This window comes from Lytechinus pictus, chromosome 2 (assembly GCF_037042905.1).
Source record: "Lytechinus pictus isolate F3 Inbred chromosome 2, Lp3.0, whole genome shotgun sequence".
Taxonomy (NCBI): Eukaryota; Metazoa; Echinodermata; class Echinoidea; order Temnopleuroida; family Toxopneustidae; genus Lytechinus; species Lytechinus pictus.
In genome coordinates, this window is record NC_087246.1 from 54,795,022 (window position 1) to 54,815,742 (window position 20,721).

Here is a 20,721-nt window from a genome sequence, read left to right on the forward strand (position 1 = left end):
TAGAGGTTATTTTTAATGTCAAAATACAGTATTTATCACCTAGATGGCAGAAGAAATGCTATAATTTTTTTTAATGTTTTCATATAACATTTTACTCATACAACTGGATTATATGGATGTCATAGTCAAGCAAATCCAAATTCTTACAAACTTATATGTCCCCATTCACATTGTAGATAATACTGTTATAGGGCCTATAGGGGCCATTTTGAATTTCATAATACAGCATTTATCTCACGCATGACAAAAGAAATGATATGTCTTGCTATAAAACATGTTGTCAGACAATATTTTACTCGTAGATCTCAATTACATGCGTTTTATGTTTCTTACTCGTGTGAAAATTAGTTTCTCCACTCGCATTGTACATGATCAATATAGGGCCTATGGCGGCCATTTTGAATTTCAAAACACAACATTAATTTTATCACATAAATGGCATATTAACAATTATGTTTTTAGTCAGTATTCCACTCGTTTATCTTAATAATATGCATTTTAGTGCTCGCTCTTGTCATTTTTTTGGCCCCGGCCATTGCCATTGTATATAATACTCTTTGGGCAAGTGGCGGCTATTTTAGATTTTAAAATACAGCAATGTTCCCATATAATAAATGATATATCTCGTTAGTAATGATGATTTGCATATATTACTTCGTTCATACATCGCGAATTTTTGCAGTTTAGTGCTAATTTTTTGAAAATTAGGTCTCCCTATTCTTATTGTACATAATAGAGTATACAATGGTCTATGGCGGCCATTTTGAATATCAGGAAAATAAATATTTTGTCAAAAATTATTTTTTCAGAGAGTATTTCACTCCTGCCACACAATTTTGTGCATTTCATATAGCCAATGTGCGGACAATTTTATGATTTTCATGGGTAATTTGCATATTTTGTCAATTTGCGGAAAATACTCAAGGTTACACGAGTGGCATCATCCATATTCGTAATCAGCACCCTCGAATTGACAAGAAACCATGTTTCATAAAATATTGTATATACAAAAAACAAGGTTTGGTCAATTTTCTATGGGGCCTATCCTGGACTAGATCTAAAAAATCAAAATTTCGCTAATGGAAGAATTAATTTTTCACTCGTTCACTTAGCTCACTCGCGTATAAATGAATAAAATGCCTGGAGAAAGTAACAACACAAACCTACTTCCTAATTACCAGCACTGTCTCACTCAGCACATGACCTCATCTTAATCCATCAGGCCCTGATGGGTGTTATACATGTAGATGAAATGGTTATCAAAACATTCTCAGGCGTTTTGAATTTGTGATATTGTTTTTGATCGGCCGCCACACTCCCTCGCATAATATTAGAGACATTTTGGGGCCGAATCCGGTAGCTATTGTATTGTATTTATTTTCCATTCATAAAAAAAAACATGCAAAATACAAACAAAATACATCAGATATAATTACAAACAAAATACAAAATGAATACATATCAATGACTGGAATGGCCACTCAGAGTGCAAGGTAATTGTAACCACTTTGTTCTGCCTAGGGGTCCAGAACGTAATAAATGATAGATCAAACTGTAGGCCTATTATAAACATCTTCAACAGGCAGAAAAGAACGACATTAAACACAATATAAAGTAATGAAAACTAGACAATAGACATAAACAAAATTTAAAGTTAGGGCCTATGAGTTCAAGCTACAATTAAGCAAATTCTTCTCCCGGCATAACAACGCGTTGCTCGGAGATCAATGTAATTTGATATCTTAGAGCTCAAAGAAGTAATGTAGTAATTTTTTTGATAAATTTCATATATCTAAAGGGAAGTCATTATATGGGCGTGAACCTTTATATAACATACGGCAATTTTTTTGTATTTTGGTTTGGGCATAATTACATTACCTACGGATCTTAAATTATATGAGTAATTACAAAGTGAATCTGCTAAATGTAATGGAGCAAGGCCGTTCGATGATTTGAACATGCACCATACTGTACATGAACATTTTGTTGTTCTTGTTGTTTGCTTGGGTTTTAAGGCGCGTACACAAGGGAAGTATGACTAAATAATTTAAATTACTTTCTGTTACAAAATGTCTTATACGTGCTAAATATTTGACAAGATTATTAGTTTTTCTCACACAGTTCTTCAATATGGATATCGCGCTTAAATTTTGGATCGAGATACATGCCTAAATATTAGTTAGATTGCTTAGTGGTTTCATCAGATATGTTAACATTTATATTTGCACATTTTGATAACCATGATAACATAATATTTGTTCCGAAAAGCATGAAATTCGTTTTATCAACAATAGTTTGTTGTGGCACAGCCAGTCATATATGTTATGTAGATCAATATTTATGTACTAGTAGTATTCTATTTCACTGATATTTTTTCCAGAAAAATAAAGAACTGTGTCGTCAGCATACAGATGCAGTTTACAATATTTTATATGTTTATTGATATCGTTTATGTATAACATAAAGATAATTGGCCCTAGGGTTAAACCCTGTAGAATCTCATACTCTACTTGAGACATTTGATGTAATATTCTCGATACATGTACATACATGTATATTCCGGTTGTATAAATAACTTTCAAACCAGTGCAAAGAATCTTCTGAAACACCAATCTTATAGCGAGCTTCTTCACAAGTATTTTAACATCCGCAGTGTCGAAGGCCTTTTTTTTAAGGTCGATGAATACTGTTCCCGTATAAAGACTCTTTCCCCTTGCATTGAGTCAGTCATCTGTGACTTTCATTTGAAGACCGTATAATAAGCCCTCATTGACATTCATGAGCATGAAGATAGTCATAATCTAGCCTTTTCATTGGATAAGAGCGTTATTAATACGCGATTTCCTCGATTCTTGGCCATCGATACTAGTGGTATCGTGTTACAAAAATAATTGTTCATTGACCTCATTACGTCATCTAACTTAATCATTCTGAAACTTTTCTTTCCACACAAAATATGGACCTACGAACACTTCAGTGAGTACGTCTAAATTGATATAACTACTTGAATTCAGTTGACTATTTACACATTTCACACTATTTCTTGTGATCTTAGGTTAATCCTTTAACTAACTAGAAAGTTTGCCATCATTCTTCTGTAAAAGAAAAGCAGAATTTGGTCTTTAAATTTGAACTTAGATTGTCTACAACACTCTACTGAAGGTTTTTACCCCGGGTTTTTACCCCGGGTTTTTACCCTGGGTTTTTACTCCGGGTTTTTACTTTTCTTTGCATCGACGAGGAGAAGGCCAAGGAGAGACAACTCGTAAACGCCCACAGACTACCCCGTCGCAACCCGATTGGAACCCCAGGTACCCGTCCATCAGGCCGACCAGCCCCCGCCCCGATCATCGCAAAGTTTTTACGGATGCCCGACCCGGGACCTGGTCCTCTCCACCTTCGAGAACCTGAAGCGACCTACTCCACAGTCCGCCCCGCAGCCGCAAGGATCAGCCTCAGCTATGCTGCCACGCCCCCTCGCATAACAGTAAGGACCGTTATTATTACTAAGGACGGTGACTTTTCGATATCTAATTCCAAAAAAGAGCAAAATTCAAAAATATTCAAAAAAAAGTAAAATTACGTTATTTTCATCAAAATTTTCACTGATGGTGTGAACTTGTATCCACAATATGTACCTAAAAAAATTGAATGCTCAACTTTATGTAAAATATGAAAAAAACTTTCTATAACCGTATATAGTGGATTTAGCTCCTTTTGGAACAAAACTCAAATTTGCAATTAATGTTTACCAACCTTTCCAAAATAATTTTCAACTTTATGTAAAATATGAAAAAAACTTTCTATAACCGTATATAGTGGATTTAGCTCCTTTTGGAACAAAACTCAAATTTGCAATTAAAGTTTACCAACCTTTCCAAAATAATTTTCAAATGCGATACGTTGCATTTGATTCCAACGTCTAAAATGCATAAATTTGTATAAAAAAATCAATTTTGGTGAAAAGTGGATTTATCTCCTTTTGGAATTAAGCTCTTATATTGTAATTTTGTACAGAAATGCATTTATTGCATGATTCCATCAGGCCAACACCTTCAATTTTATTTAGAAAAAGAATAATGAAGAAGAATAAAGAGAGTTTTAATCAAAATCATTTCCCCAACGAAGATGCTCATCAATATCTGGTAACATTAACTCCTCCTCATTCTATCTGCATACTATTAGGCAAATGGAACAAGCTATGTTGAGGATGATTGAAACGCCGAGCAATGAAGATACCACTGATATGATGATAATGGACAACTGAGATAAGGCTTGGGTGTACATATCACAAGCGCACGGAACATCTGAAATATCATGAATGAAACAAAGTTTAATGGTGGTATGATTTGGTACAATAAATTAAAGAGCAACGTCATTGAAATTGTTTCTCGTGAGTCAGGTTTTCTTTCCTACTCTTTGAATTTGTGTGCGTCACAATACACTCTAAAAAATATTGGGTAAAAATACTCCATGAGGGTAATTATGTGTCCAACCAACATTGGGCATTTCTTTTAGGGAATTTTATTAATCCAGTGTGATGAAAATTTTGCCCATTCTAAAGTAATTGCTGCTTATTTTTGTAACCTTACTGGACAATATGCTTTCCGTATTGCCAATGGGTAAAATACTGCCCCAAATTGGTTGGACACATAATAACTCTCGTGCAAGTTAAAAAAATTTACTCAATATTTTTTACAGTGTACTCATTATACACCCAAAACACTGAATTATATTTATTTCTTGTTTTGTGGCTTAAAATGTTAGATCAATCTTCGGAGGTTGTGCACATGCTCATTATACAAAATGACATATAATTTGAACAATACTAGATTTTCAATTTAACCAATCTTAGAATAAGTTAGAATAAATTGGAAAGGATGCCATCATTTTGTAATTGGAGAAAATAATTTTTCCCTAACTTCCACAAAAAGTGGCACCACTTTTAGACAAAAATAATAAAGTCAAAAGGGGCCTAAGCTTTCGATCCTAGCAGAATCTTCGTCGGAGGCAAAATGACCATTTCGTCGGAGGCAAAAGGTCATTTTGCCTCCGACGAAGATTCTGCTAGGATCGAAAGCTTAGGCCCCTTTTGACTTTCTAATTTACTCCATTGGCTCTCTTTTATTAGACAAGCAGTTTTCAGCAGCTTCTTTTTGCCAAAATAATAAAGGAATTTAAAATTCTCATACAGGTATATTAGTAGTGATTATACCTAAAACTATTTAAAAACATATTACTTATTCTATCAAAATTTTATTCAATTTTCATCCATCTGATTCTCTGCTGCCTCTTTTCCCCCTCCTGTTTAAAGAATTTTCCATCTTGGTTGGATTCCCTGAATGTTTTTGCTGAACTTACATGAAATTTGCGTTGGAGTGGTGACGAACGACCGGATCCAATCTTCATAACGTGTCAGCCTAGTATAAACACCGGGTGATTCCCGTATGCCACACTTATACCCCCAGCTCACCACACCGATCTGAAAATACTGGTCTGTATAATAATAATGATCGGAGAGATATACCATGGGACCACCGCTGTCGCCCTTTAAGGGTAAAAAATGAAGAAAAACGTATTACATGAAGATAGTAAAATATCGGCTCGGTGTAAAAATGGCAGAGGTAATAATGGCAGGGGTAATAATGGCAGAGGTAAAAATGACAGAGGTAAAAATGGCAGAGGTAAAAATGGCAGAGGTAATAATGGCAGAGGTAAAAATGACAGAGGTAAAAATGGCAGAGGTAAAAATGGCAGAGGTAATAATAGCAGAGGTAAAAATGGCAGAGGTAATAATGGCAGAGGTAAATATGGCAGAGGTAAAAATGGCAGAGGTAATAATGGCAGAGGTAAAATGGCAAGGGTAATAATGGCAGAGGTAAAAATGGCAGAGGTAAAAATGGCAGAGGTAATAATGGCAGAGGTAAAATGGCAGGGGTAATAATGACAGAGGTAAAAATGGCAGAGGTAAAAATGGCAGAGGTAAAAATGGCAGAGGTAAAAATGGCAGAGGTAATGATGGCAGAGTTAAAAATGGCAGAGGTTATAATTGCAGAGGTAAAAATGGCAGAGGTAATAATGGCAGAGGTAAAATGGCAGGGGTAATAATGGCAGAGGTAAAAATGACAGAGGTAAAAATGGCAGAGGTAAAAATGGCAGAGGTAATAATGGCAGAGGTAATAATGGCAGAGGTAAAATGGCAGGGGTAATAATGGCAGAGGTAAAAATGACAGAGGTAAAAATGGCAGAGGTAAAAATGGCAGAGGTAATAATGGCAGAGGTAAAAATGGCAGAGGTAAAAATGACAGAGGTAAACATGGCAGAGGTAAAAATGGCAGAGGTAATAATGGCAGAGGTAAAAATGGCAGAGGTAAAAATGGCAGAGGTGAAAATGGCAGAGGTAAAAATGGCAGAGGTAAAAATGGCAGAGGTAATAATGGCAGAGGTAAAAATGGCAGAGGTAAAAATGGCAGAGGTAAAAATGGCAGAGGTAATAATGGCAGAGGTAAAATGGCAGGGGTAATAATGGCAGAGGTAAAAATGACAGAGGTAAAAATGACAGCTCTAGGTAAAATATGGCCAGTCTTAAACCCCCATGCAATGAATTGTCAAAAAGCCCCCGCATGTACATACATTAAATAAGAAGTACATGTCACGGTTAGGCATTTCATCATCATTATGTCTTCATCGGCCTAACAATGCTATTTACGAATTCGTTGAAGGTGTACCGTGAACGCTTTTTAAAAAGAAATCAAACGACAGATATTTTTTCATTCAATTTATCAGGAGCAAAATGAAACTGCACTATTCTCATTCATCATTTTATAACATTCCTTTTTGTCTGGCTGTTTTTCTTTTATATCTAAAATTTTGCCAGGTTTACCGATGCAAAAATGAGGAAGAGTAGACATAAGAGAGGTGGAGAGACAGAGAGGGTTAGGGGGCGGGGAAAAACATAGAGAACATAGCGGGGAAAGCTTAGACGTTGAAATTATTACGAATGATTGTGGTTGAATATTATGTCCTTATTTGTAATGTCGTCTGTACTATTCTTTTTAAATAATTGAATGACAATAAGCATGCGTTCCCAGGCTTGGCACTGAATATGTAACTAACTTGTTTTGACTGGTAAACCAATTTAGGGTCGATCGAGGGAGACCGTCTGGTTCAGATTCTTTGCATAAAAGAAGACCCTGAAACCTTACCACTGCATCCAATATGATATAAACGCCTTGATGGTCATAACCCTTGGAAGCGGAAGTACTGTTGGGTATTTTGTACACCATAAGCAGCACCCTCTTGGTAACTAGCTTGGTATGCTAAAATGTAGAGATTTGATACAAATCTCTGTAATTTTTCAAACAGAAGAAAAAACATTGTTTATCATCTAATTGTTATTATTTTGTTGTAATTCTTTTTCTGACCTAAAAGAACTTCATTTAGTTGAAATAATTTTTTGTGTCATTTCCCCCTTCAACCAAATCTCCTTTCATTTTGGAGTGAAAACTTTTTTTTCTCGGCTTTTTAACAAACCAGCACCCCATTTTTCATTAACTTTTCAAAAGTAAGTGGTGCTCACTCAAGTGGAAATATTTTTCGACAGTTATATCGTCATTTGCTTAAATGGATCTGTACCAATGTTAAAATGTGGAAAAATCTTCACTAGAATTTACATGCGGGGGCTTTTTGACAATTCATTGCATGGGGTTTTAAGACATATTTTACCTAGAGCTGTCATTTTTACCTCTCCCATTATAACCCCTGCCATTTTACCTCTGCCATTATTACCTCTACCATTATTACCTCTGCCATTTTTACCTCTGCCATTTTTACCTCTGCCATTTTTACCTCTGCCATTTTTACCTCTGCCATTATTACCTCTGCCATTTTTACCTCTGCCATTTTCACCTCTGCCATTTTTACCTCTGCCATTATTACCTCTGCCATTTTTACCTGGCACCAAAATATCAACGATTTGAAATTATCAAAAAAAATTGAGCAAATAAACGCGCAACACTGGACTGCAAATTCATAGAGTAGGCCTAATTTCCCACATAAAGGCGGAATTGTATTAAAATCCGATCCCCATAGTCAATTTTGCATATCAAATTAGTGGAGACTGTTTTGCAAATGCTGGCTACAGTTTTTTTGGAAAATTTCACTCATCAAAAACAATTAATTGAACGTGGGTTCAATATGACATGAAAACTATTTCTCGAGAATGAAAAATGTTTTTTAACTTTCTTTCCATCCTTGCAATCCTTTCGGACTTTTTACGAACCCTGACGGAATCCCAAACTCAAACCAAACTTTTCGATAGTGTTTAAATGCCTCGGACAAATTCACCCACTCCCCCCCCCCCCCTCCTCATCTTAATTTTTCTCTTTTCACTCACCACGTGTCAAAAGTGCTGGCCTTTATAAACAGATTGATGCATGACTGCATGTTCATTTCCATTTTATAGGGCATAATTACACTTTAACAAACTTAGAGCAATGATCACCTGACAAGAATCAGCAGTACCATCATCATAGCCAGCACAAATCATATTCTCGGTGACGTTGCCACTTGTTTTTAAAAGCTTGGACTGGGTGCACTTTGTCCAGTTATAGATGGGAACGATTGCCTCATAAAGTGTGTCAGGTAAGTCAAGCACTGCAGAAAGAATAACCCATCATCCTATTATATAAATTCCATTATACCCTCGAAATATTGTATTATCTATCTAGTAAGTGACCTAATGAGCCAAAAGAAATTGGAGTACATGGTATACATGTGCGATGGCGTGTGAGGCGGAAATGGTAAAAAAAAGTTGCGAGCGAGCGAAAAAAACTTTTCTTTGCAAAAATGTAATTTGATTTAATTATTTTTTATATCATTCAGAAAATAATATCACATTCCACCAACTTGTCTTTTCGTTTTCGTTCCTTTTTCTTATTTTCATTGTCTTGGTCGCTGAACTCTATGTGTGAGGGTGTGTGTGGACGGGGGGGGGGTGGGGTCAAGTGCCAAATGCCATCCGTACGCCAGTGTATCTTACAAGAGTTTACCATGTGACTCGACGACTGCAATACCAGCTTCCTATACGACTGAGGTAGTCATCGGGATTGAAATACAAATCAATAACATCATCATCGTCATCATCATCATTATCATTATTATCATTATTGTTATCATTATTATCGTTATTATTATTATTATCATCATTATCATCATTATTATTATTATTGTTGTTGTTGTTATGAGCAAATATCATCCAAACAAAAATGCAATTTCATTTAATCAACTGCCACAATGTATACCATTGGTATCGATCACGGGGATGGGGGATATATCCCCCCATTATATTTTATTTTATTTTATTTTATTTCAGAAATTATTAACAAACATAATGTACAACATAAAAAAATAGTGATACATTTCTTTTTACAAATATAAATACAAATAATAATTAATTGGCAAAAATGTATATAGATAGTATTAGTTTGCAATATTATAAGTTGTACTTTGTTGAGTAGACAAAAAAAATGCTGGAGACCGCTACCATAAGCAGTGCTTGACTAGGGTAGCGGCCTCAAACGTAATAGCAAAATAGCAATAAAGAAAACGAAGTCAAATACAAATCGGGCATTGACTTAAATAGATTATAAACAGATATTATTAATACGATATTTACATGCAAGGACCTTGTATGCCTGATATTATGTGCCCAGTTGACGTGTTGGGGTGTGTTTGTGCATGTGCAAACGTGTGCGTGTGTGCAAATGTATATTTAAAATTGTGTGTGAATGTATAAGTGTGTCTGTGTTGAGAGTGTGTGTGTGTCGATATATGAGCAGCGGCGTAACAGGGGTCGGTGGCCAGGGGGGGGGGGGCAAGAACCAAACATTTCCCGGTCATATCATTGAACAGGCAATGGCGTCATAAGGCAAAAATTTTGAGGGGGCGATATGGCGTATCGGGCAAATGTATAAATATATATATATATATATATATATAAGCGAGCGAGCGAAGCGAGCGAGCAATTTTTTTGGACATCTTTATTGCTAAAAATCCAATTCCAATTCACCCTCCTCTCTTTCCTTTTTTCTCTCTTTTTTTGTACGCCACGGTGAACAGGATTTTTGTTATGAACTTATGATTGTGAGCATCAGGGCGAAGCTCTATATGCTTGAGGAGGCCGAGTATGGCGCTTTTGGCAAGAAGTAGCTTAATATAGGTCCCGAGTAAGCGAAGCGAGCGAGATAAAAAATCACCTTTTCATGAGAATCTAACATGAAGATAGATTTTAACGTGATATTCAGAAAAATATAATACACTTTCCTTTCTTTCCTCATTTTGTTTGTTTGGTTGTAGAACTTTTGGGGGCCATGGTCCAAACTCATCCATATAACAGTGCTTTATGTGTGGGTCCAGCGCAGAGCCCCGGAACCTCTTGATATCAAAGCCATTTTAAACCTTACAGATGGCCACTTATTTTAATCAAATTGCGTGTATATTTATATAGCTTTAACACAAGACATAAATTCAATGCAGTTGTGTATCGTAATCATCCAAATATTGTGAGGGGCACACCATAGCAAATGTGGGAAATTTTGTAAAAAGTCGCCAGCGAGCGAAGTGAGCCAGAAAAAAAGGCCTGTTAAAATGAAATTCTAATTATGTGATAGATTTGTACATCATTATAGAAAATATCATGTCATATATTTTTTTTCATTCATCTCATTTCGCTGCCTCCTTTATTTTCTTTTATTTCCCCTTGGCTGTGGAACCCCCCCCCCCCCCCCCCGGTACGCCAGTGCTTCAACGTAAAGCTTAATGCAGGAAGGGTCCATATAGGGACCCGTTATAGAACCCATTGAAGGTTACGGATGAAGAGCCCCCACTGCACGGGGTCTTGACTCTTGGACAGAGCCTTTGGAGATTTAGCAAGTTTATGATAGACTTTCATACGACATTATGCTATATACCATCCATTTTTCTTCCCGCTCGTTATCTCAATCCTCGGCAGCCCGGTATAGTGTACGTTTTCTTGTCCCTATTCTTTATTTTCCAATTTAGATTTTGGCTAATTCCATTCTGCCTTTATTTCCCGCTTTTGTTTGCCTTTTTGTCATCTTTGATTTATTTCCCTGTCTTACTAATCATGCTAATGTATTTGTATATAACGGGGCGAATTGTTCTTTGTCACTTTTTGTTTTTCCTTCCTTTTCCTGTTATCTTTCCGTTTTCCCTTTTTTATGTTTTTTCTTAGTTTTCTTTTCCCTTTTCCTTTCCCTTCCCCATTTTTTCTTTCCTTTCCCTTTCCCTTTCTTCCCCCCTTTTTTTTCTTTTTCCCGTTTTTTTTATTTTCCTGGTGAGCTCCGCCAGGGGGGGGGGGCAGCTTGCCCCCCCCCCTGCCCCCGCCTGTTACGCCACTGTATATGAGGGCGTGAGGGTAGTATTAATTAGGAATTATTGAATGGTTCCAGGATTACAGCTTGAAATGTTAGAAACGTTTGATACTATGACTACTTTTTTCAATACATGAATTTTTCTGATGTAACAGTTTATGAGATCAGATAGAATTTAAAAATTGACCAAGAAAATTGAAAATTGACCAAGACCCGAAGAACTCTTTTTATATATATTTATAAATTAATCAGAATTGTATTTGCTTTGCGTATCATAAATTTTTAAAAGGATGATTTGAATGAGTTAAGAGAGGGACATTGTTTTAAGTATTGTGGTAAGGAATTCCAGGTATCTGGTCCATGATGGCGAACTGATTTTTGAGCAAGAATAAGTTTGGGGTTGTGTAAATGATAATCGGAAGAATGGCGGGTTGGATATACATGTATATTTGAATTTAAATTGAATAGATTTTGGAATAATGATGGAAGATTATTGTAAGTGTATCTAAACATAAATATACCTGTTTGTAGAGTGTGAATATCCTGTATTTTAAGTGCATTTAATGAAATAGAGGTTCTGTGTGGGAAAAATAATGTGAATGAGTAACGTTACGAATTGCTCGTTTTTGAAGAAGTAGAAGAGAGTTTCTTTTCGTTATACTACAGTTACCCCATACAATATTGCAATACATCATATGTGAAAGTACTAGGGAGTTATATAGAACCAATAATGATTTTTCAGAAAGAAAGTCTTTTAATTTGTAAATTATTCCTATGTTTTTTTTATATAGATGTATGTACATTGTGTATGTGTTCATTACACGTTAGATTGGAGTAAATTGTTACTCCCAAGAATTTGGTAGAGTGCTTTTCAGTAAGAGGTAAACCGTCAATTGATAAATTGGGAGCTGGTAAGTGTGGATTAGCTTCTCGAAAGTGTATAAAATTGGTTTTGCTTATGTTAAGTGAAAGATTGTTTGTTTTAAACCATTGGGATATTTTAGAGAGTTCTGAATTAAGAATATGAGTAAGAGTATCTAAATTAGCATGGGAATAGAAAATACTGGTATCGTCGGCAAAAATTATGAAATTCAGAATTGGGGATGAATTTATGATATCATTAATATAGATAATAAAAAGTAGGGATCCCAGAATTGATCCATGTGGTACGCCGCACTTGATATTTTGTTTTTGTGAGTTTTGAGATTGGAAATGTACGTATTGTTGTCGATTATATAAATATTCTTCAAACCAGGATAATGCTTGTCCCCTTATTCCATATGATTTTAATTTATGAATTAATATTTTGTGGTCGATTGTATCGAAAGCTTTCGAAAGATCCATGTAAATTCCAATCAAATGTTCCTTTCTGGTGAAAGCTTCAATAATTATGTCGGATATATATATAATAAGGCATAATCTGTTGAGTGTCCTTCTCTAAAACCGAACTGATTAGGAATCGAAATATTGTTTTTCAGAAAAGTAAAGAGTCGTTTATAAATATTTTTTCAATAATTTTAGATATTGATGGTAGTAAAGATATGGGCCTGTAATTGCTGATTAAGGAGGAATCTTCTTTTTTATAAATTGGTATTACTTTTGCGAGTTTCAGGGAATCCGGGCATTTGCCTGTCGAAAGAGAAAGATTAAATATATTGGATAGTGGATGAGCAATGTAATGAATAATTTGTTTAAGCAAATAAACGCTAATTCCGTCATGCCCACAAGACTTGCTAGATTTCAGTTGTTGAACAATACTGATTAGTTCAAGTTCATTAGTTGGTCTTAAAAAGAGTGAATTTTCACATGCTGGAGATAGGAATTTAGTAAAATGTGAATCATTAACATGAATGTTTGAGGCCAGATTGGGACATACATCATTTATGTATTCATTATTTATATTTCGTAGTCATGTACTGTTTTCCAGGGGGCCCTGTAAACAAATATTTACAATATAACCGACAAGCAAATTATATAAGGAAAAAACAAACATAACATGCAGAATAATCAGAAGTGAATACATGGAAAAAAGATGACGGTACATGAGTTCAATGTAGGAAAGTAACGTTTATTCATCTAGATTTCAATCAGTATTACAATACAGGAAAAACAACTCCCTCCCCATACATTTCAATTATTTAAATTCAGGTAAATCAATGTGATTGCTACTCAATGTGAATAGTATATACGAAAATTTACTTGTGGAACCGAACATAAGCAAATCATCAATTATTTTCTATGAAATTAACAGAGAAACTCATAATTATTTCATATGTAACAATCTTTAACATGTGTTGCATATAATTAAGATAATACATACACTATTAAAAGCCTATATCTCTGCTTCACGTACTAATTTCTGCATGTTGCAGAGTGTGAAGGGGCTATTTCCTGGAAGAGCACCACTTCAAGTACTGGGAACAAAAGGCATTCTTACTACTAGCACTTCTCACATTAGTGAAATAATCATTAAATGCATTTGAAATTGTTTCTGGGTTAGTAAATTCTTGACCATCAACATTAAAACTATTTGCAATATCATGTTTTTTCTTACCTAAGAGATCGTTGACAGTTTTCCATAAAAAATTAACATTATTTCCGTTTTCCTCTATATTTTTTTAAAAGTACAGTTTTCGAGATAGACGAATAATGGATGGCAATTTATTTCAATATTTTTTATATTTGTCAATTTTTTCCTTGCATTGAGTATTTAGCGCTTGCTTATAGAGTTTATTCCGTGTTGATATTTATCGTTTAATGCCCTTTGTGATCCATGGCTGTTTATTCTTTTTAAGGACATTATCTTTTACAAGAGGTATGTTTTTGTTATAATAATGTAAGAGTTTTTGAATAATTATTTCAAAAGCAACATCAGCGTTAGTTTCGTTCAAAACTTCATTCCAATCTTCTTCAGCTAAATCAGTTTTTAGAGCATCGATGTTGCGTTGGGTTTCTTTTCTGTGCATTTCTTTTTTGTTTTTATTTTTATGTTGTTGAATTTTAGCTTGATTAGAAATAACAAATATAAGTAAATGGTCCGAAATGTCAGAATAAATTATGCCATTTATGAAGTTTTTTTTTGTTACATTGGAAATGATATTGTCAATGAGGGTTTTAGACGTACTTGATATTCGTGTCGGATTACTAATGTGCGGGTGGAAAGAGTATGAAAGCAATGAGCTAGTAAATCTTAGAGTGTAATTATTGTCAGTATTAATAAGATTAATGTTATAATCTCCCATTATGTAAATGTCTTTATTTTCCCGAGAAATAAAATTAAGACATTGATCGAGCTTATCTAAAAAAAATCAATGTTACCATTTGGGGGTCTGTACACATTACCTACGATTATGTTTTTATTTTTAATGTTTAAAATTTCAATGAAAATATCCTCCGTGCCTTGGATATATATATATCTGTCCTTACTTTAAAATTTATATCATTGCGCGTGTACAAGGCAACGCCACCCCCTTTACCATGCTCACGGTCAGAACGAATCATTTGATAAAATTTTATCAATGATATACCGATAATAGAGAAGGGGTAATTGTTAATATCGGAAAGAAGTAATTCAATAGAATTAAATGATTTATTTAAACTTCTAGCGTTTATGTGCAGAAGACCTAAAGAATGACTAGACAAAATATGATTTTGAACACTAGCAATGCTGTTAAAGGATGTGTTGGTTTCAGTTGTAATAAAAGAATCATTCGGTGAAACGTTGAATTTATTATTAAAATCTTCTGTTGTGAAATATTTACTTTCTGAGTCCATCAAGTCTTGGTCATGCATGCTTTCGTCACGGGGTATCATTTAGACTTTTTGAATGTGGATGAAGAACTGTGTTGTGAATCGAGGGTAGGTGTGTGTGTGTGTATGTTGTGGTTGGTAGAGTGTGACGGGTTGTGCGAGTGCGGGAGTGAATGTGTGTGCGCACGGGTAATAACAGGGGAACATACCTGCATGAAGTGACATAATGCATGACATGAAAAGTGGGGTGGCTTGCGTTATCAGATCCCCCAATAATTTACGGTCGAACATCATAATATCTGTGATGAATCCATATGCCAAGTATTATCATGATACTAAAGAAGAAGTACACGATCATAATCATGATGGTAATATTGATGTAAGATGACCATATTTCTCCCCGGAATTTTCTTGTGTTCATTGTTATCGAATGAAACCATTCGTTTCAGATATTGTTTTAAAAATGGATGGGGAGGAGGAAAAAAAAATCCATGCAAGATGAATAGAAGGAAATGCTCATGTTTTTTGTCTTCTCAACAAAGTACAACTTATAATATTGCAAACTAATACTATCTATATACATTTTTGCCAATGAATTATTATTTGTATTTATTTTTGTCAAAAGAAATGTATCACTATTTTTTTCATGTTGTACATTATGTTTGTTAATAATTTCTGTTGGAAAAATGCTGAAATAAAATAAAATCAAAATCAAATGTTAATGTCTTTATGCATGATATTACACACACACACACCCACCCACACACATATATATATATATATATATATATATATATATATATATATATATATATATATATATATATTGTAAAGAAATGGATGAAGAGAATAATGGTAGGCGTAGCTTAAATCAAGGTTCCCCAGAGCTATCTACCCTTTGGAAAAATTGGTGATGCCGAAAAAATGTCTCTGCCGGGAATCGAACCCGGGCCCCCAGCTTTGAACGCCGGTGCCTTAACCACTAGACCACAGAGACGGGTTAGTGGCTAGGGCGACCCCGATCCGATTGACCGTCAGATAGACAGATTTTCGACACTATACCAATTATAATTTCCTTTGTCGGGTGAAGGTGGGTTTCGAACAATGACAAGCCGCCATGCTTCATACGTGTACTGTATCAAAGCAATAACTTTGATCCAGCTGAAGCATACGTGTACTGTATCAAAGCAATATCTTTGATCCAGCTGAATCCCGATGTTTAATGCATCAGTGAGCACACAATATTCGAAAATTATGCAAATGAGAAGAAAGTTCAAGGCCTTGGCCCCACTCTGTGCCGTATTGAATGGTTATTTTGGTGTGAGCGCCTTTTGGATAGTGTTACTCCGAAGCCATGTGCGAAGTTTCATGAAATAACTGTTGGCAGAAGTAACAAAAACCGTCCATGAAACAAACCCTCATTTCATATTTGTTAAAATTTTGAGTTCCTCTCTCATAGACTTGTGTACATTATGGGTGCATATGTTTAAGAATAAGTAACCACTTATTCAATATGGTGGAACTTTTTTTCAAGGCTGTCACTAGCAATGTCATTTGGCAGTAATGTTTATCAACCTATGGGCAGAATTCTGTGCAAAAATGAAATCGATTTGTTTATTAATGGATGAGTGAGCACGCATCAAAGTGGGAAAATTTGTATTTTCAATGTCACAGACTCATTTTAAAGGGTAATAAAGTGAATATTGGGGGCGAATTCGGTTCCAAATGTGACTTTAATTGCTGTTGTTTTTATCATCCATCATTTCTATCACCACACACTTTCCGAATTTTAAACATTTTCATGGTTGAGAGAGCACATTCGAAAACTTAAGAATGAATACTCTTTATACTGCATAAATGTATTGTTTTCCTAACAATTTCTCATGATCAGTTTAATTTATGGAAAAATCAGTTGTGGATCCAGAATTTTAAAATGGGGGAGGGGCCTATAATCGGGGGAGACACCGACATTTTCAAATTTTAACATGATCTAACAAATTATAGAGGATACTACCATAAACCCCTATGATGATATGTCACTATACAGGGGCCGCGGAACGGTTTTCAAAGTGGGGGGGGGGGGGCTGACCATGCAAAAAATCGTATGGTCATTTTTACATTTTTGTACATACTTTTGGTAAAAAGTGGGGGGGGGGGCTGAAGCCCTCCGTCCCCCCCCCGCTTCCGCGGCACCTCCAATACATTGTGTTCACTCAACCATGAACATACGATTTCAAAATTGTGTGTGGAGTGACTAAATGATGGATAGTAAAACAGCATAACACCATAAAATTCACCTAAAATCAACTTTTGCCCAACTTTGTATTTGCACAATCTGAAAAAATACTCTTGTGACTTTCAGAAATGGTCATTTTAATTCAATCTTTAATTACTCATGCATGACTCAACTGATCAATCTCATTTTTCACCAGGAGTTGCCTAATGAGTGTAAAAAACCACCTGCGAAATATCATATCTCAAAATAATTCTGTTCAAAAGTTACAGCAATTCGATTTAGGGGGGACTTACTTTTTTTGTTGTGTGTATATATATATACATATATATATATATATATATATATATATATATATATATATATATATTTATGTTTAGGTCCTTGCTCATCACAATTATATATATATATTTATATATATATATTAATTTACCAAATGTGTTGAGATCGGAATAGTGTGTAAACGCAACCTTTCAAGAAAAGCCCCCCACCGGTCTCCCAGCTGTTGACGGACATTTTCAATACATTTGCTGTGTTGTTGAATCCGTCGTGCATCGCAGAACGAAAACTCCCCATTTTCCTTCTTGTGAATATTTCGTCAAATGCAGTTCTTAACATATCAATCAAAAAGCAGATTTTTTTTATTCTTACCGTCACTTTTCCGTGTTCCCCATCCAGTGATTGTTACATTGTCTCCTTCGCTAAACCAATCATCCATGTCTTCAGTCGGAAGACAAACCGTGTTCACTTTATAATCGAGGGTGAAAGGTACTTCCACTTTTAACAAAGCGAGGTCATTGTCGTTCTTTTTTATATCTCTGAAATCATATTTGGGGTGAACGATGATTCTTTGTGCGTTCCGTTCTTGCGTTACATTATTAATAGTACCAGTATTGTTGACCGAGCCGACTCTTAAACTGTACACTTCTGGCGTACAGAGAAAACAAGGATCGCTTCATCCATGTAAAAAAGAGAGAAATTACAGAGCTTCGTAAAATATACAGGAACGAAATTATATGATGTAAAATTTAAAGAGAATATCGATTGGATCCCTCTTATAACGATTACTAAAGTTTATTATGGGAAGATTCTTATTTCCAATTTTAGTCGTCATCATCATCATCATCTTTTTCTTCATTACTATCATCATCATATAGGCCAACTATAGGGCCATGGGACGCTTCCGTACCCCCTCCCCGATTCGGCAGCGCCTGTCATCCTCCTTTGCGTCATCATCATCGTCATCACCATCATCATCATTATCATCGTTATCAGCCTCTTATCAGCACCTTATCAGGAAATTCGATTTTTTTTTTTTTAATTAGAAGTTATCATATTGAACATTATACTGTATATCAGAATTACTTTCCCCAATAGCTTTCTCCAGCTCAATATTGAAATAGTGGAATAAATGATGAGGTTATATGACCAACTTACACGCAATGCGCAGCAGTAAGGACCCACCACGGGTCAATCAAAGAACCTCCACAGATAAACTTGCCCTGTTCGAACATGGCTACCTGCCACGGCCAGGCATTCTCTGCTGCTGGCTCTCCGCCTAGAATACGGAGACTGGTTCCCATCTTGTTAACCCTCCCACATTCATTGGGATTTGCTGAGTACAGAGAAAAAAAAAGGAATGACGATATATCAATATCATTGGTTTCATTTATGTTTAATATATCTCCATTAAAATGAAGGCATGCAAAAATATGGGTTGCCATTAAAAATTTGTAAACTTTGTACAAGCATCTGAGCATGGGCCGAATACTTCACCTTGAGAGGTTCTGCTCATAACGCTGGAAACTATGAAATAATTGTAACTTTAATTGACAATGCACTAACATTGGATACGTCCACTTCATATTTGAATTTCAAAAGTCTGTAGAAATGATATAAAAAAATATCGTAAGAGATTTCGGATCTGAGAATAATTTGATCAAATTATTACCTGAAATATGTTTTGACGTGTAACTATTAATTAATCTCCTTCAGATAGATAGATAGATAGATAGATAGATAGATGGATGGATGGATGGATGGATGGATGGATAGATAGATAGATAGATACGAGATAGACAGACAGACAGACAGATAGATAGGTATATAGATAAATAGATAGATAGATAGATAGGTAAACAGTGTTATGTGAAAGGACGGAATGGCCAAGGTGAGGGGTGAGACTGTCCGATGCCAATCAAATTGAGGAATATGTCGACGGTGGCCTCGAGTATCGTACGTTACTACTAACACGATTTCCCATTAAAAAAAATGTTAGACCTATCAACTTATTGATATTACCTTCTTTTTCATGAATCTCTATTAATACCCTGTCCGGTTTCGGTGTGGCGTCGGCCGAGGTCCTAAAAAAGAGACCAAGGTCAAAGTTCCAAGGATAAGGACTTCATACCGGCCGCTGGGACCGAAGCGGCAGCCAAGGGAATGACTTCCTCCGAGGGCAAGAACCGCGCAGGTTGTGGGTGGGACTTTTTCAATAAAAGTGCACAAAAAACGTAAAAATGACAATATATATTTTTCATGGTGACCCCCACCCGAGCTCCTTTTCAAAACCGTTCGGCGGCCCTTGCAAGTTATTAGACCAAACTAGTAGAACCATGGAGAATATGGTACAACAAAACATTTGGCTTATGTGATATTAGACTATCTGAGAACTACACAAACTGCAGCTGTAGACAAAGTGAACATAGACCCGACTAAACTTACCTTGCCAATCAGCTGCCATTGTTGTGGCGACCATCAAAACCGCAAATAATAAGCATACCTTGACCATCATTTTGAGTGTTCTTTATTTTGAAGTTTACAAAATCTGTGATATGACGGTTTGTGTTTTATTTGGGATGGTGCTTCAGGTTCGTAATAGTCCCACATCATCACTGATTGAATACATCATTGAATACTTCATCGACAAAAAAAAAATCAAACGGTGGGAAACGATGAGATGTCTATTATGTCTATTCAGCATTCATGATAGAGTAAAACCAACCAAGTGGAATCAACTTTGACATCATTTTTCATGGTTCTGGATGATATGACAATGAATGTTTTTCAAGCCATTGAATATTCACAAAGGTTAAAATTCGCTTTTATCTCCCCCTGGGATTTCCCAATTCGCAATAGTTTGACGAGTATCATGTAAACAAGTTATGGTAGTAATAGTTAACTACCATTCGAATGCTAAATGTAAAAAAAATCCGAACGTCTGTGATAGTATATATAATAAAATCATGATAAAAAAATCGACAACGACTACAATGGCGGAAATCCCAGGGGGGAGGCAGGGGGGACGCGTCTCCCCTACCATTTGGAAAGGGGGCACACTATCAA

At 35.5% G+C, this 20,721-nt stretch overlaps 1 protein-coding gene across 1 annotated transcript; it reads right to left on the reverse strand.

The window, feature by feature from the left end:
- Positions 1-1,352: 1,352 nt before the first annotated feature.
- Positions 1,353-20,295, reverse strand: LOC135153156 (trypsin-2-like). The gene is made up of 6 exons (XM_064095188.1): positions 20,101-20,295; positions 18,814-18,991; positions 18,028-18,329; positions 8,504-8,655; positions 5,362-5,548; positions 1,353-4,307 (listed from the first exon to the last, which is right to left on the reverse strand). The coding sequence occupies exons 1-6, from the start codon at positions 20,168-20,170 to the stop codon at positions 4,168-4,170; spliced, it is 1,029 nt and encodes a 342-aa protein (XP_063951258.1). The 5' UTR covers positions 20,171-20,295; the 3' UTR covers positions 1,353-4,167.
- Between the last annotated feature and the right edge of the window lie 426 nt (positions 20,296-20,721).

What these genes read in the sequence shown, in the direction of transcription:
- LOC135153156 (XM_064095188.1), bottom strand. Translation starts at nt 20,170, where the DNA reads ATGATGGTCAAGGTATGCTTATTATTTGCGGTTTTGATGGTCGCCACA. An exon ending in AATGGCAGCTGATTGGCAAG is followed by an intron (nt 18,992 to 20,100) that starts GTAAGTTTAGTC and finishes CTCTGTACTCAG; the next exon opens with CAAATCCCAATGAATGTGGG. An exon ending in CACTCCAACGCAAATTTCAT is followed by an intron (nt 4,308 to 5,361) that starts GTAAGTTCAGCA and finishes ATGATATTTCAG; the next exon opens with ATGTTCCGTGCGCTTGTGAT.